Genomic DNA, 18159 nt, shown 5'->3' on the forward strand with positions numbered 1-18159 from the left:
GTTTTTTTGTTTTTGTTTTTTGTGTTTTTTTTTTTGCTTTAGTGACACGTATTATATAGATTGAAGAAAATGTAAATGAAAAAGAAAAGAGACAGTATAGGATGGGATTTTGGAGGTGATTTTGCTAAAATGAATTTTTAAATTATAGATGGAATCATCTTTCCATGTAAACATGTACTAGTACTTGAAAATGCACATGATGACATTATGATACACAATGAAATAAATCGCCTATACTTTTTTTATGTAACATATTCATCCTAGATTGTACCTGGCAGCAGCTCCATTGTCTGATGGATTCCCTGGTGGAGGGGAACCACACTGAAGTGACAGAGTTCATTTTAGTGGGCCTAACTCATGATCCAGTCCTTCGAGTCATCCTCTTCATCATCATCCTGGGCATCTACCTGGTCACCATATCTGGAAATCTCTGCACAATCCTTCTCATCAGAGTCTCCACTCAGCTACACCACCCCATGTACTTTTTCCTTGGTCATTTAGCATTTGCTGACATGATCTTTTCCTCTTCTGTCACACCCAATATGTTGGTTAACTTCCTGGTAGACAAAAATATGATCTCCTACCATGGATGTGCAATCCAGCTAGGTACAGTTGTTTTCTTTGGGGCAGTCGAGTGCTTTCTTCTGGCTGTCATGGCCTATGATCGCTTTGTGGCTATCTGCAACCCACTGCTTTATTCAACCAAAATGTCTACACAAGTCTGTGTGCAGTTGCTTATAGTAGCTTACACCAGTGGCATTCTTAATGCTTCCTCCTTTACCGTTTCCTTCTGTTCTTTATTCTTCTGTGGACCCAATAGAGTCAATCATTTCTTCTGTGATTTTGCTCCTTTAGTTGAGCTCTCCTGTTCTGTAGACAGTGCCTTCATACTTGTTTCCACTTGTTCTGCTGGCTCTATAGTTGTGGTCACAGTGATTGTCATAGCCATCTCCTACATCTACATCCTCATCACCATCCTGAAGATGCGCTCCACTGAGGGCCGCCGGAAGGCCTTCTCCACCTGCACTTCCCACCTCACTGCAGTCACTCTGTTCTATGGGACCATTACATTCATTTATGTGATGCCCAAGTCCAGCTACTCCACTGACCAGAACAAGGTGATATCTGTGTTCTACATGGTGGTGATCCCCATGTTGAACCCCCTAATCTATAGTCTTAGAAATAATGAGATTAAGAGTGCTCTAAGGAGAGAGCTTGTAAGGAAACTATTTTAGGAAAGTCCGTTGTTTTGTATCTTCGCTATAGAAATAATAATCCATAGATATACCTAAAATACTGTGTCTTACTTCTCAGGTATTTATTTATTGATATGCAACTATCCATTGTGAAGCTTATAGGATAGATGGTGACTGTTTTCACATCACAAAGTAAATAGGGGTTTCCTACTATGTTACCTATGTAAAACCTTATTAAATCTATATTAAGAACAAACGTTTTTTGTAAAACAAATTTTGCTGAAAATATTTTTGAGTTTTATTTATGTTTTCCAAATGGTGTTCGCTGCTATATATTCAATTGCTAAATCTTATTATACTTTAGATTTTTAAGTTATGGCCTATAAAGTTACTTAAGTCATGGTTCCTTGTGTCCAGTTGGATAGTGATGGAGGTATTGAGAGGTTGAGTTAAGTGGGAATTCTTTGGCTTATTGAGAATATGTGGAAAGCCAGTTTATTCTTCTTCAGTTTGCTTACTGACTACAGGGGTGAATGGTTTTGCCCTACTTTGTCCCTGCCCTAATGGAACACCAAAGACCCAGAATCAACTCATCAAGAACCAAAACCTCCAAACCTGTATGCCAAGATACTTATTTATCTCTGTAAGTTGTTTGTTTCAGCTATTGTTACATTAATGGAGAAGTGACTTACATACATTTCAATCACTTCTCTGTGTCCATTTCAAAACCAGTTTATCCTGAGATTAACATGGTAGATATATTTATGACTCAGTAGACTGTAAGAAGAACGTAAGGAGGATACAGAACAATTCTTGGAGACCTCTTCTTGTGGAAAAGTTCTTTGTGGTGTGACCTTTGTGGACACTTAATATTCTTGCCCTGGTCCAATTATGCATTCCCAAGAGAAGAGTAGAAAGGGATATCACTGATGGATCTGTGAATTCCACTTTCTGGTCAAAACAGGTGAGTTCTGCTGGGCAATGCAAGGAGTTCTTGGGCTTCTAAGGACTGTGTGGAAGAAAACCAAATGATATCCAAGAAGAGCATCAGTTTATAGTATGATGACAGTGAAACTGTTACAACTAAAGTTTTAGGTTGACTTCATGGACTGAACCACATGCTGCTGACTTGGTATTCCTTCACTTAAAATTGTTATTTTTAAGAGAGACACCGTCCATCTTTATAAGCTGACAACACTCATGTATAATGCCTTTCTTTCCTTGTCCTCTCCTTAAAGCATTTCAGAACCAAATTCCACCTAATTTGCTAATAAAGCTAAAGATACTAGTCTTTTTATTTATTCACCTCTTCTTTCTTCTACATCTATGAAGTATTTTGAGTAATTCTTTATTTGCTCTTTTAATAGTCAAGATGGAATACATTTTTGAGTGTAGGATCCAGACAAGAAACTTAAACCATATAAATTATGAGAGGAATGAATTCCATGGAGAAAGAATAAACAGAGGCCAGTGTGGGAGATTGATGTGCCAGGGAGAGGAGTGGTCAGTGCAGGTCTCAGTGGGCACTAAGCACTTGAGCAAGGATGGCAGGAGGTGAGGACAGTTCGTGTTGAACATGGTACCATCTCTCTGCAGAGTTGTGAGTGTAAGATCCCTTCATATACATGAAAGTTACTTGGTGGTTCTTGTCCAACAATATGTTTTTTGGTTATTTTAATTAATCCCATGGCGTTGGAAAAACTGGACAGCTATATGGAGAAAATCTGATTGTCACCATGCACAAATATCAACTCAACGTGAATCACAGATCTCAACATCAGACCTGAAACTCCGAAACTACTGCAATAGACAGTAAATCAAACATTAGAACTTATAGCTAAGTATAGACAACAACTTTCTGAATAGAGTCCCAGGAGCACAGCAGATAGGAGAGAGACCAGAAAAGTAGGACCACAGTACATTAAAGTAGTTTCTGCATGGGTAAGGACATAGTTATTGAACTACAAAGATAGTATATGTCTAGGACAGTCCTAGCAGATGATCTCAATAGCTCAATAGCTACGTACATATGATCACACATAAGATGACTAAGAGAAATGAACTCAAAGTTATGGAAACAAGTGGTTTGTCATTGTTGTTATTATATTTAATGAACTAGGTGAAAGTATTTTTTCTTTTGTTTATCTTCCCTATGGTTTAGCCCCTGTTGTCACTGTATTTTATTTTAGTACCCCAGGTATTGTATATATGTTTTCTGAATTTGGGAAGGGACGGAAACATCAAAATGATGAGACAAACAATAAAAGGTGAACCAATGCAAGAACAATACTTAAAAGACAACTGTAAACTAACTGACACCTAGAAAAGGAGGGAAATGGGAGAGAGGAAGGTGGGAGAAGTATGAGAGAGAAGGTAACAAGTTTGACAAGTAATTTACTCACGACCCTACATATGTAACTGTAACTCCTCTGTACACCATCTTAACAATTTTTTTTATATTTTTATTATCAAACTGAATTACAGAGAGGTTACAGTTTCATACATTAGGCATTGGATACATTTCTTGTACTGTTACCTCGTCCCTCATTCCCCCCTCCCCCCTCCCTTTATCCCTTCCCCCTTCCCCGCCACGAGTTGTTCAATTGACCAGTTCATTTTCATCAAACAGTTTGTAAGTATTGCTTTTGTAGTTGTTCGTCTTTTTTTACCCTGTGTCTCTCGATTTTGGTATTTCCTTCCAATTTCCTGGTTCTAATACCAGTATACACGGTTTCCAATATACTCAGATAAGATACAGAGATAGTGTAGGTACAACCACAGGAAGGTGATACATGAATATCTTCAATAATAGAGGCTACTGTTACATATGGCACATTGAAAGTATTTACAACTGTGATATAACACTCGTTTCCATAACATGGAGTTCATTTCACTTAGCATTATCTTATGTGTTCATAAGGGTATAGTTATTGGGCTCCTGTGATCCTCTGCTGTGACTTGCCTAAACCTGTGCTAATTATTCCCTATAAGGGAGACCATAGAGTCCATGTTTCTTTGGGTCTGGCTCACTTCACTTAGTATAACTTTTTCCAAGTCCTTTCATTTCCTTACGAATTGGGCAATGTCATTCTTTCTGATAGAGGCATAAAATTCCATTGTGTATATGTACCATATTTTCCTGATCCACTCATCTACTGAGGGGCATCTGGATTGGTTCCAGATTCTAGCTATGACAAATTGTTCTGCGATGAACATTGTTGTCCTGGTGGCTTTAGTGTGATTATGTTTGTGGTCTTTTGGATAGATACCCAAAAGTGGGGCTGCTGGGTCATAGGGGAGTTCTATGTTTAGCCTTCTGAGGAATCTCCATACTGCTTGCCAGAGTGGCTGAACCAGTTTACATTCCCACCAACAATGAAGTAGGGTTCCCTTTTGGCCACATCCCCTCCAACAGTTGTTATTGTTAGGTTTCTTGATATAGGACATTCTTGATATAGGGGTGAGATGGAATCTCAATGTTATTTTGATTTGCATTTCTTTTATGGCCAGTGATGTAGAGCACTTTTTCATATGCCTCTTTGCCATTCTCATTTCCTCATCAGAGAAGTCTCTTTGTAAGTCTCTAGCCCACTTGATGAGGGGGCTATTGGTTCTTTGCGGTTTTGTTTTGGAGGAAGGTAATTTTTTTAGTTCTGCATATATTTTATTTTATTTTTATTTTATTTATTTATTTATTTATTTATTATTGGCCAGTCCTGGGGCTTGGACTCAGGGCCTGAGCACTGTCCCTGGCTTCTTTTTGCTCAAGGCTAGCACTCTGCCACTTGAGCCACAGCACCACTTCTGGCCATTTTCTGTATATGTGGTGCTGGGGAATCGAACCCAGGGCCTCATGTATATGAGGCAGGCACTCTTGCCACTAGGCCATATCCCCAGCCCCGCATATATTTTAGATATGAGGCCTTTGTCCGTTGAATGGCCAGTAAAGATCTTCTCCCAGTCTGTGGGCTTTCTGTTTATCTTGCAAGCTATGTCCTTTGTCCTGCAGAAGCTCTGCAGTTTGATGTAATGCCATTTGTCCAACCTTTCTTTGATTTGTAGCCTTTCTGGGTCTTTGTTGAGGAAGTTCCACCCAGTGCCAAGGAGCCCAAGTGTTTCTCCTACTCCTTCCTTTAGTGTTTCCAGGGTATCTGTTTTGATTTTGAGATCTTTGATCCATTTGGAATTGATTTTGGTGCAGGGTGATATATAAGGATCTAGTTTTAGTTTGTTGCATGTGTTGAACCAGTTTTGCCAGCACCATTTGTTAAAGAGGCTATCTTTCTTCCAGACTATAGTTTTAGCTCCTTTATCAAAGATTAAGTAGGCGTAGTTCTGTGGGTTCATTTCTGGGCCTTCAGTTCTGTTCCATTGGTCTTCAGGCCTGTTCCGGTGCCAATACCAAGCTGTTTTTATTACTATAGCTTTATAATACTGCTTGAATTTGGGTATTGCAATTCCTCCAGCACCATTCTTTCCACTTAGGATTGTTTTTGCTATTCTAGGTCTTTTATTTTAAGAATATTTTTTTAAAGACAGCCAACCAGTTGGGAAAAGATCTTAGTCTAATATCCAGTATATACAAGGAGCTTAAGAAACTAACCTTTCCCAAACTAATTACTAAAAAAGGACAAGGTTGCTAAGGAATCACTTCTCAGAAGAGATAAGAATGACAAAGAAACACACGAGGAAATGCTCATCATCTCTGGCATAAAGGAAATGAAAATCAAAACAGCACTCAGAGAAGTGGCACTGTGGCTCAAGTGGTAGAGTGCTAGCTTTAAGCTTAAGAGCTCAGGGACAGTGCCCAGGCCCAGAGTTCAAGCCACATGACTGCCCGCCCCCCAAAAAAAAACCCAGCACTCAGGGGATGGGAGTATGGCTTGGCAGTAGAGTGCTGGCTTGCATGCATGAAGCCCTGGGTTCGATTCCTCAGCACCACATAAACAGAAAAAGCCTGAAATAGTTTTGTGGCTCAAGAGGTACAGTACTAGGCTTGAGAAAAAAGAAGCCAGGGACAGTGCTCAGGTCCTGAGTCCAACTCCCAGTACAGGCAAAAACAAACAAACAAACAAACAAACAAAAACAGCACTTAGATTCCGCCTCACCACTGTTACTTGACCAACATTTTTAATTCAAACAACAAATACTGGCTCTCCAGAGATATGGGGGGAAAGGAACTGAACTGCACTGCTGGTGGAAATGTAAAGTAGTACAAGCACTCTGGAAAGTAGTCCGGAGATTCCTCAAATAACTAAACATTGACCTTCCCTATGATAAGGACACCTGTACATCCATGTTCATTGCAGTTCTATTCACAATAGTCAAGATATGGATAAAATAGAGATGCCCCACAGTAGATGAGTAGATGATCCAAAAAATGTGGTACCGTATGCAATGGAATTTTACACAGCGATTAAACAGAATAATACAATGTCATTTGCAGGGAAATGGATGGAATTAGAACAAACCAGGTGAAGTGAGGTAAACCAAGATCAGAGGGACAAATGGCACATGCTGTCCCTGATGTGTGGAAGTTAGATCTAAAATAACAACTTACATAGGGTTCTGGATGCTCACATACAGTGAGACCAAAAGAGATTAACCTTAGGAGGGAATCACAAAGACACCATACCCAAGAGCTGCTTCATATGTGTATAAAAGAATATACGTACTGAAACATTCTAAAGGTATGGGAACAAGAGTCTTTTTCTTTATTGTTTGTTTTCTTTTTCTGATGATTTTGTATTCTGTACCTTATATACAGTGTGTTCATGGGGATATCTGTGGGTGGATGGGGAGAAGGCACAAAATCCTAGAAAAAGGAGTGGAAAAGTGCAGCAGTGAAATGCACTACACATTGATGAAAGTGAGCTATACTACTCGTGGGTGGGGATGAAAGGGAAGTAATGGGAGAGATGAAAAAACAGATGACACTGTATAAAAGGAAATGTACTTATTACAAGAACAGCATAAATGTGATTTCACTGTATAGCACCTCTATAATAACAATAAAGTAAAATCTTCAAAAAGTTAATGTTATTATTTCATTCTAGGAATTTATTATCATTTCTTAATCATAGATATCAAAGTAAACTTGGAAACAATATCTGTCTAGAAGACAATTTGTTTAATTAAACTCTCTTGTAAATATTAAAGTTTCTAGATGTATGCATGAACATCTACATAGAAACAAAAGAATAAATTGACCCCCAGAGAATTGGTGCCATCTTGGAAGATCACTTGGGTTGCGGTGGGAATTGGGTTGTACAATAGCCACTCCAGAACCTAATGAGGCTCCATGATGCTTTCCAATTCATAGCTGGATCTCCAGCTTCATCCGGGATTCCTCCACAAGGGAGAACAGGAGTCTTTTTTAAAGTGATATGACCACTATGACTTTGTGTGACTACAGAAGGATGAGTGAATTCTCCTTTCAAGACACAATAAATTGGATTTTGTTCTTTAGTTTGATGCAACTTTCACTTGCTAGTGGAGGAAATTTGACTCTCTGTAAAGTCCACAGTTTATGCATGTAGAAACATGGCCCATGTCATCAAGCAATGAGGTAGTGAGGGATTTGGGCTGACTTGCTCTTTTTACTTCTTCAGTTTCATGTGAGTAATTAGATGTAATTCATTACCAGGATTGCTTTGTTACTCAGCAGTGAGAAACACACATTATCATTTCAGCACTGCCCTCAACTTGTGTTCATGCTTAAATGTTAATAATTATATTGAAGATTTTTAAAGTAAAGTTATGCAGATATTTGCAGAACTACTTTATTCACCCATTTGATTTTTTTAGAGTGCAGTAGGATTTATGAAAATTCTCATGTATATGAACAGAAGATTTGGGACAACAAGATCAACCTGGGAGCAAGCACCGAGATCCTCCTTGAATTTTTAAATATGTACTTTTTACAGCCATATACCATGTTCAAAATGATTTGACTTCCTGCAAAAAAAAAACCATTAGACATTACTGTTATAAAGACTTATTTTGAAGGATCAACTTTGAGCTAAATGTTAAGTAGTTTTTGCACAGGGACTGCAATGGTGGTGCAAAGTATATAAAAATACTATTTTCTGTTTCAAAAATATGAAAATATTTAATCAAATTTAACAGTTTGCAAAGTAGTAAGTAAACTCATGAATAGCCCTAATTTAGAATTTTTTATCTAGCTGAGTATCCAAAAACAAATTTACTACTTCTTAGAAAGGGTTTTATTTAACTGATAGCTATCATGAAATGTAAACCTATCTAGAAGATTCAATAACATATTAGCCTGAAGAAGATCAAATGATTCCATTTTCTATTTATATTCAGGTTTATTGACTGGATGCTTACAACAACTTAATTTCATTATAATGCAGTAAGGAAGGAAGAAGCAATGTTCTTAGCTGAATATTTGGAATATACAGCTTGCTATGCAACAATGAGCATGTTACATATTCAGACCAGATTCTGATAATTCATATGTACATGACCAAGATTGTAATATCCTTTTTGGGACATGCAATAAAGTACGTATTGACCCATAGTTCAGTGGGGAATCTAATTCTTACCTGCAAGCTTACCATTTAGAAAGCATGCAAATATAGATGAGCTGCTACCTGAACCCTTTTTGCAACAGTGTAAGGACCTTGTTTGCTTCAATTACACTCTGTTTTCCTTTGTGGTTATATTCATTGGTCTAATATTTTTATTTGGCTTGAATGTTACATACTATATAGCTTGAAGAAAATTTAAATATAAAAGTAAAGGCAGTATAGGATAGAATTTGGACGATAGTTTTGCGAAGTTTAGTTTTAAAATTCTAGATGAAATAATTTTTCCATGCAAATGTGTGCTAATGATTGAATATGTTTATGATGACATTATGCATATGTTCATGAAATAAAATGACTACATTTAGAAACTTTTATATACTCTATTCATCCAAGATTTGTTCTGGCAGCAGCTCTACTGTCTGATGGATTCCCTGGTGGAGGGGAACCACACTGCAGTAACAGAGTTCATTTTATTGGGCTTAACACAGGATCCAGTCCTTCGAGTCATCCTCTTCATCATCATCCTGGGCATCTACCTGGTAACTGTATTGGGAAATCTCTGCACAATCCTTCTCATCAGAGTCTCCACTCAGCTCCACCACCCCATGTACTTTTTCCTCAGCCACTTAGCTTTTGCTGACATGATCTTTTCCTCTTCGGTCACACCCAACATGTTGGTTAACTTCCTGGTAGACAAAAATATGATCTCCTACCAAGGATGTGGCACTCAGCTTGGTACAGCTGTTTTCTTTGGGGCAGCTGAGTGTTTTCTTTTGGCTGCCATGGCCTATGATCGCTTTGTGGCCATTTGCAACCCACTGCTCTATTCAACCAAAATGTCCACACAAGTCTGTGTGCAGCTACTTGTAGGAGCTTACATAGGAGGATCTCTTGATGCTTCATCCTTTACCATTTCCTTCTGTTCTTTTCTCTTCTGTGGACCCAATAGAATCAATCATTTCTTCTGTGACTTTGCTCCACTACGTGAAGTAGCCTGTTCTGAAGATAGTGTCCTCATACTTTTTTCCACATTTACTGCTGGCTTCATTGTTGTCTTCACAGTGATTGTCATAATGGTCTCCTACATCTACATTTTCATCACTATCCTGAAGATGCGCTCCACTGAAGGACGCCGAAAGGCCTTCTCCACCTGCACCTCCCACCTCACTGCAGTTTCTCTATTCTATGGGACTCTCACATTCATTTATGTGATGCCCAAATCAAACTACTCCACTGACCAGAACAAGGTGATATCTGTGTTCTACATGGTGGTCATCCCCATGTTGAACCCCCTCATCTATAGTCTTAGAAATAATGAGATTAAGAGTGCTTTAAAGAGAGAGCTTGATAGGAAAAAAAATTAGGAAGGTCTGTTATTTTCTAATCTTTACAAATAATAATCCACTGATATATATAGAAGAAAATTGAGACTCTGAAGTTGTCATATTTATTGATATACAATAAATATTAATATGATGATTAATGTGATTCATGTGATATGGTAATGATTAATATGATATTAATATGTCATATTTATTGGTATTCATGATGAAGCTTAAAGTCAGAATGGTGGTAGTTTCCAAATCCTGTAGTAAACAAGAGTTTTCTATTATGCTAACTGTATAAAACCTCACTAAGTCTATATTAAGAACATAAACAGCTTTCATAAAACAAACTCGGCTGAAGATCTTGGTAAGGTTTTATTTGTGTTTTGCAAAGTGTTCACTACTGTATAGTCTGGTTGTTAAGTCTTATTATAGTTTAGATCTGAAGTTTTTTCTATAAAGTTACTCAAGCTGTGGTTCCTTGTGTCCTCTTGGGTACTGATATAAATATTGAGAGAGGGTGAGCTAAGTGGGAGTTCTTTATCTTATTGAGGGCCGACAAAGTATCAAAGGGAATTGTGGGATACCAGTTTATTCTTTGATGGGTGAATGGTTTTGCTCCACTATGTTCCTGCAATAATGTGCCACCATAGACTAAGAATCAACTTACCAGGAACCAAAACAGCCAAACCTGTGTGCCAAGGCAAATTGTTCATCTCTGTAAATTGGTTTTCTCAGCTATTTGTTACAATAAGGGAGAAGTGACTACACACATTTCAATCACTTCATTGTATCCATTTCAACACCTGTTTGTCCTGAGATTATCCTGGTAGGTTTATTTATAGAGTGTAAGAGAAAAATAAGGAGGAAACATAGAGAACAATTTTTGGAAACTTTTTGTTGTAGAAAATAATATCTTTGGGAGATACCTTTGTGGATATATAGCATTCTGGCCTCTGGTGCTAATCTCTTGCTCTGGTCAACTTACTGGGTCCCAAGAGAAGAATAGGAGGAACTATCACTGATGGATCTGTGAATTCCACTTTCTGGTCAGAATAGGTGAATTCTCTGCTGAGTAAAAGAGATATATCGTGGACTATTAAAAACTGAATCGAAGAAAATAAAACAATTTCCAAGAGAAGAAATTAGTTTATAGTGTGATGATAGTGAGACTGTTACAACTAAACTTTAGATTCACTTCATAGACTGACCCACATGCTACTGACTTGTCATTTCTTCCTTTAAAATTGTTATTTCTTCCTGGAGAGACACCTTCCATCTTTATATGCTGACAACAAGCATGTATATGCCTTTGCTTTTCCTCTCCTTAAAGTGATTCAGAAACAAATTACCTCTAATAAAGACAAAAATATTAGTTTTTTATTCATTCTCCTTTTCATACATATAAAAGTATTTTGCCAAGAAAATATTAGCACTTTGATGCTACAATGAGAAATAGTCAAGATGGAATATATGTTGGAATGTAGATTCCACACAGGAAACTTAAGCCATATAGAATATAAGAGAGGAATAAATTCCATGGAGAAGGAATAAAAAGAGGCAAGTGTGGAAGGCTGATGTGCCAGGGACATGATTGGTTAGTGCAGGTTTCAGTGGGCATTAAACACTTGACCAAGGATGACATGAGGTGAGAACAATTCATGTTGAACATGGTACCATCTCTCCACAGAGTTATGAATGTAAGATCCCACTCATATACATGAAGTTTCCTTGTGGGTTCCTGTCCAATGATAACTTTTTGTTTATTTTCATTAATCCCATGGTAATCACAATTAGAACAAATAATTAAATGTTAAGTATATGTTAAATATAATATTTGACTTACAGAATATAAGGAATTGCATTACCAGACAATGGAAGAACACAGAAAATATACACATCACTGAGGTATTACTTTTTTTTTTTTTTTTTTTTTTTTTTGGCCAGTCCTGGGCCTTGGACTCAGGGCCTGAGCACTGTCCCTGGCTTCTTCCCGCTCAAGGCTAGCACTCTGCCGCTTGAGCCACAGCGCCGCTTCTGGCCGTTTTCTGTATATTTGGTGCTGGGGAATTGAACCTAGGGCCTCGTGTATCCGAGGCAGGCACTCTTGCCACTAGGCTATATCCCCAGCCCGAGGTATTACTTTTTGATAACAGAACTTGACAAGTCAGAAAAAAGTCATACTAACACGGGGCACTAGTTCAGGAACTAGATTTTGTATTGTTTTGATATAACAGCACCAAAATAAAAAAATAATCTCGGTGAATTGACCGTGAAAAGTTTGATTGACACACTTCACATATATCTTAAGGATGAAGGGAAATAAAAAGTAATCAGGATTTGCACAGATATGCAGCCATAGAGCTCTAGGAAATCTCAAATACTGAGACAATCAAGCCTATAAGATGATCAAACTAATATTGTATCAGGGTAAAATGAATATGCAATTAAATGACCAAAGCTGTGATTAGTTCTATCAATTGTTAAGATAAATATGTCCAACTCAAAGAATCCAAGACACCAAAAAGGAGATACAGTGGAAACAATGGAAAAAGAAACACTAAGGTTTGTTTTGAAACACTAAATTTTAACCTATAGATCTGTGTTAAGCAAAACAGACAATAAAATTATTTTATTACAAAGGGAAAGAAGGCTCCAGCTGTTCAGTCAGTGAGTTTCTGAGACTCAAAATTTAGTTTCTGTGCACCCCAAGCTGAACCTGGGGGCCCTGAGGCTGTCACCACGACATAATAAGAACATATTGGTATACACTATAAGCACTATGCATACCATTTGAATGAACATGAAAAATGAAGTACAGCAAGAGGCTCCTGAACATCTATCTAACATAGACAGAGAGAGGGAGAAAGAGGAGAGAGAAAATGGATGAGACAAATTCTTGCTATAAAATTCAGCGAGTTTGGGCTGGGAGTATGGCATAGTGGCAAGAGTGCTTGCCTCCTACACATGAAGCTCTCTATTCGATTCCCCAGCACCACACATATGGAAAATGGCCAGAAGGGGCGCTGTGGCTCAGGTGGCAGAGTGCTAGCCTTGAGCGGGAAGAAGCCAGGGACAGTGCTCAGGCCCTGAGTCCAAGGCCCAGGACTGGCCAAAAAAAAAAAATTCAGCGAGTTTGCAAACTAATTTGAATACTAGAAGAAGAATAGAAACTAAAAGAATTGCATTTCTTTCAATTAGCTAGAAGAGAATTGTAGTAAAAATAACAAGGTACCAAAAAGAAAATAAGTCTGTAATTAATAACAGAAATTAATATAATGTCAATTAATAAAAATTAATAGAAAGTCAATATACAGTGAAAAGGAAAATAGATCAATTCTTGCAGTCATTTTGTTACCTTTTATCATGTAAAAGTAAAATGAAAGTACAAAATCCAAATAGCCAAATAGAGATGGTAAAAAGCAATACAAAGATAGCTTTTACAATTATTATTAGGAATGTAAATAATCATAAGCACTTGTATGTAACAACTGATCATTTTGGTAAAGTGAAGAATTTTGAAAAAAGTCAGAACTAATTCAAAACATCTCAAACAGAAAAAAAAACTAGCAGGATCCACTGATCATTAAAGAAATTTTAATCAGCATATGAGAAAGAAAAAAATGCAAACAGCAATACCATACTATTATACTTTATTAAATACTGAAGACATTCAATTAAATAATAATTCCACTCTTACATAAGTACACTAAGACAAAAGACTGCATATTTCAATGCTATGATAACATCTGACATATGTTGATGCTGACGCCCAACAAACGCAAAAGAAATGCAATGACAGTCCAGCTTCATTTTTATGAAAAAAGACGAAAAAAGTTTATAGGACATTAGTAATCATATCAGCCATTTTTGGATAATATAATGTATTAATATTAGATTAACTTGATTCTAGCAAGAACATGTAGATTTAATTAAGAACCTCAAGAGAGACACTGAAGTAATCAAAAAGAATTAATCAGAATTTGATTAAAGTCAAAATATTTTGTTAATTTGTTTTCCCTTACAGTAACATTAACTGTCATCAGGCTTATTAAATGACATGCAGCTTCAATGTGGAATTCTGGACAAATGTACTGCTTAGTATTTCTTACTGATCATAGGAGAAATACAAAAATCCTGAGCAATATTTTTGAGAAATATCCTACATGTTTTATGACCAGTATCAGATCCTCAGAAAAATTGTGTAACATTTACAGATCATATAAAAAAGTATCGCTCTGAACTTTATAGTGTTCACTTTTTTCAGAAAAGTATTTGACAAAACTACATAACAACTAAATAATGAGGTTGTACAAAGTACTACACATATTTATATAGAGTGTATGGGGGTTGAGTCATGGGACTTGAACTCAGGGCCTGAACACAGTCCCTGAGCTTTTATGCTTAAGGTTAGCACTCTACCACTTGAGTCACAGTTCCAATTCCAGATTTGGGGGAGTTAATTGGAGATAAGAGTTTCACTTGCTTTCCTGCCTGGGATGACTTTAAACCACAATCCTCAGATCTTAGCCTTCTGAGTATCTAGAATTACAGGCGTGAGTCACCGGAACCCTGCTTAAAATAGTATATTTTGTAATAATAAACAATAAATAAACCAGAAATCTATCATCACATTAAAAATGTGACAGAACACATCACCAGGAGAGTAGACAAACAGAAGAATGAAATAGTAAGCTCATAGACTACATTAAAATTAAAATACAATATTGGACATAAAATATAAAAGGAATAAAGAGGGATAAAGAAAGCTTACAAGACACGTAGAAGAACACTAAAAGGACAAATATCTGTGTCACTGTAGGTCAAAAGGGATAATGTCTTTAATCAATTTGTTAAAGGTTGCCTTCTTACCTCATCCTCACATCAACTACTACCTAAAATCACACAAGGAACTGAAATTTACTGATTTTATGGGCCTTGGGGGATTTTAGGACCCTTGCCTTGCCTTCTGGTGACCCTCAGTGGAGGGTGATGAGGATGTAGATGTAGGAGATGGCTATGACAATCACTGTGAACACAATGATGGAGCCAGAGTATGAGAACACTGTCTTCAGAACAGGCAACTTCAAGTAGAGGGCCAAAATCACAGGAGAAATGCTAGACTCTGTTTGACCCACAGAACACTAAAGAAAAGAAAGAAATAGTAAAGGATGAAGCACTTAAACCACCACAGGTGAAAGCTACTATAAATAACTGCACACAGACTTGTGTGGACATTTTGGTTGAATAGAGCAGTGGGTTACAGATGGCCACAAAGCAAACATAGGCCACAGCAGCCAGAAGAAAACACTCATCTGCCCCAAAGAAAACAGCTGTACCAAGCTGAATGCCACATCCATGTAGGAGACCATATATATTTGCATGCTTCCTAAATTATAACATGCAAACATATTTGAATCCTTCCTAAATGATAAGATACATCTAAGAGTTACACACATATTGAACATGCACACATGTATATATATATATATATATATATATTAATGTATATATTTATTGCTTGTTCCACAAAGGACATATTCCTCAGTGATATAATCTACAGTCCATCTTGATCTATGTTATTACCTTCAATATTTTCACACATCTTTGAACTATTCTTTGTCTTAATTTTGTATTTATAATGAACTTTTGACTGTGGTATATAAAATGAATTAATTCATTTTGTACTATTTACAATGAATTTTTGACTCTGTTCTCCCCTTCTTTCTCCCCTCTCTCTCTTTGAACCCATTCCCGTCTCTTGCAAGTACCCATGTGCTGGTGCTTATTTTGGGGGGGCTTTAACTTAGTCTTTTTAAAGAATTATATTATTTGAGCTCTCCATAGAGTCTATTATACTTCAGTAAATTCATTTGTAAGTGCTAGAATAGCACCCACTTTGTTTACTTACAGATTTATAGGCACATTCAGCTAGTAAAAGTGAAGGAAAGCGAGTAACTTTTGTGTCTGTGTCTGGATTACTTCACTTAATATGTTTTAATTCCAACTCTTCCTATTTTCTTACAAATAGTACAATGCCATTCTTTCTAATGAATGAGTAAAGTTCTATTGTATATATACCACTTGATCCAATCCTTAGCAGAAAGAACAGTGATTCGAGAAATAACTATACCAAAGTTTGAACTCTATTACAAACCCAAAGTAATAAAAATGGCATGATACTGTCACAAATAAAAGCCTGAGAACAAATAGAACACATTACAAGACTCAGAAATGAATCCATAGAACTATAGCCAACTAATATCTGATAAGGGAGCCAAAAGCATTGGTTGGAAAAAGGAAAGCCTCCTCAACAAATGGTGATGACAAAACAATATCCACATGAGAAAATGGAAACTGCAATTTTCTATATCCCCTTCTACCAGCATCAACTGAAAAAATGGATTGAAGACTTCAATGTAAGACTGAAAACTATGAAACTATTATAGGAAGAGGTAGGGGAAACACTAAGGCTCCTGGAACAAGTAAAAACTTTCTAAGATACAGAAACACAGCAAAGGGCTGGGAATATGGCCTAGTGGTAAAGTGCTCACCTCATATACATGAAGCCCTGGGTTCGATTCCTCAGCACCACATATGTAGAAAAAAGCCGGAAGTGGTGCTGTGGCTCAAGAGGTAGAGTGCTAGCTAGCCTTGAGTAAAAAGAAGCCAGGGACAGTGCTCAGGCCCTGAGTGCATGCCCCAGGACTGGCAACAAAAACAAAACAAACAGAAACACAATAAATCAAAGAAAGACTCAATAAATGGATTGCTTCAAGTTTAAAGGACATAGCTAACTAGCTAAAAATAAACTCCACAGAATGGGATATGATTTTTACCAGCTATACTTCAGATAAGGGCCTAATATCAAGAATATAATTAGAGCTCTAAATATTAAATTCTCAAAAAATAAAACCTCAAAGAAACAAATCCAGTTAATAAATGAACTTATGACTTGATTGATTACACACTTGCCAGAAGTAGAAGCATGAAGAAATGTTCAACATCATTGGCCACAACAGTAATGCAAATCAAAAAATCACTGAGATTCCACCTCACACATTTGAGAACAGCCATTATCAAGAAAAAAAAAACTATAGGAATGACACCTGCAAGTGTAGTATTCAACCATTCATAAGGAAAAACGGGAAAAAAAAATCATATTAAGTAAAGTAAGCCAGATCCAAAGAATAGCCCTAGCAGTGATTCACAACAGCCAAATAGCTATATACATAGGATCACATAAAATGATGCTAATCTAAATGATCTCCATGATATGGATACAAGAAGTCTTTCTTAATGTAGTTGCTTTTTTTTAAGTGTACTATTTGCAGTTATTTTTTGGCTTTCCTTTTTTTCTCCTGTGGATTATTCCCTGTCGTCACTAATCCTGATTTTGGTACACTTTGTCTTGTATATAAGTTTATCTGATTTGGGGAAATGAAGGGAATCACAGAAACAGTGGGACAAAGAGTGAACCAATGCAACATCAATATTCACTAGACACTATGTTGGAAATGAACTTTACTACTTTAAGAGGAGGGAAGGGAAGGAGGAAAAGCTGGAGAAAATGAGGGAAGGGGTAACACTTTTCAAAAAGAAATGCATTTATTAGCTTACTTATATAATAGCAACCCTTCGGTATATCATCTTTAAAATGAAATAAAATTCTAAAAAAGTAAAAAGAAAACAAACAACAGTGCTGGCAAGGATACAACCAAAAGGGAACTTTACTACTGTTGGTGGGAATGCAAACTTATTCAACCATTCGGAAAAACAAGACAGAGTTTCCTCAAAAAACTAAACATAGAACTACCTTATGACCCTGCAATTATACTCCTAGACATTTATTCAACACAGCACAAACAAATGTATAGTAAAGCTACCAACACAACCCTGTTCATTGCAACACTATCATAGCCAAGAAATCAGTCCAGATGTCACTAATGGATCAATAGATCAAGAAAATTTGGTGATTTGTCCACTGAGGGGCATCTAAGTTGATTGCATATCTTAGCTATGGTAAACAATGCTGCAATGACCATGGTTATGCTGGTGGCTTTAGTGCAGCCTGATTTCTGGTCA

The 18159-nt window shown here is 36.9% G+C and overlaps 2 protein-coding genes across 2 annotated transcripts; both read left to right on the plus strand.

Annotated features, from left to right (window-relative positions):
• Positions 1-293: 293 nt before the first annotated feature.
• LOC125361557 (olfactory receptor 478-like) lies at positions 294-1235 on the plus strand. The gene has a single exon (XM_048360088.1). The coding sequence runs from the start codon at positions 294-296 to the stop codon at positions 1233-1235; it is 942 nt and encodes a 313-aa protein (XP_048216045.1).
• Positions 1236-9171: 7936 nt separating this feature from the next.
• LOC125362431 (olfactory receptor 502-like) lies at positions 9172-10113 on the plus strand. The gene has a single exon (XM_048361279.1). The coding sequence runs from the start codon at positions 9172-9174 to the stop codon at positions 10111-10113; it is 942 nt and encodes a 313-aa protein (XP_048217236.1).
• Positions 10114-18159: the final 8046 nt, after the last annotated feature.

This window comes from Perognathus longimembris, chromosome 13, assembly GCF_023159225.1.
Source record: "Perognathus longimembris pacificus isolate PPM17 chromosome 13, ASM2315922v1, whole genome shotgun sequence".
Classification (NCBI taxonomy): Eukaryota; Metazoa; Chordata; class Mammalia; order Rodentia; family Heteromyidae; genus Perognathus; species Perognathus longimembris.

Excerpts from the sequence above, each read along its gene's own strand:
- LOC125361557 (XM_048360088.1), top strand. The coding sequence starts at position 294 with ATGGATTCCCTGGTGGAGGGGAACCACACTGAAGTGACAGAGTTCATT.
- LOC125362431 (XM_048361279.1), top strand. The coding sequence starts at position 9,172 with ATGGATTCCCTGGTGGAGGGGAACCACACTGCAGTAACAGAGTTCATT.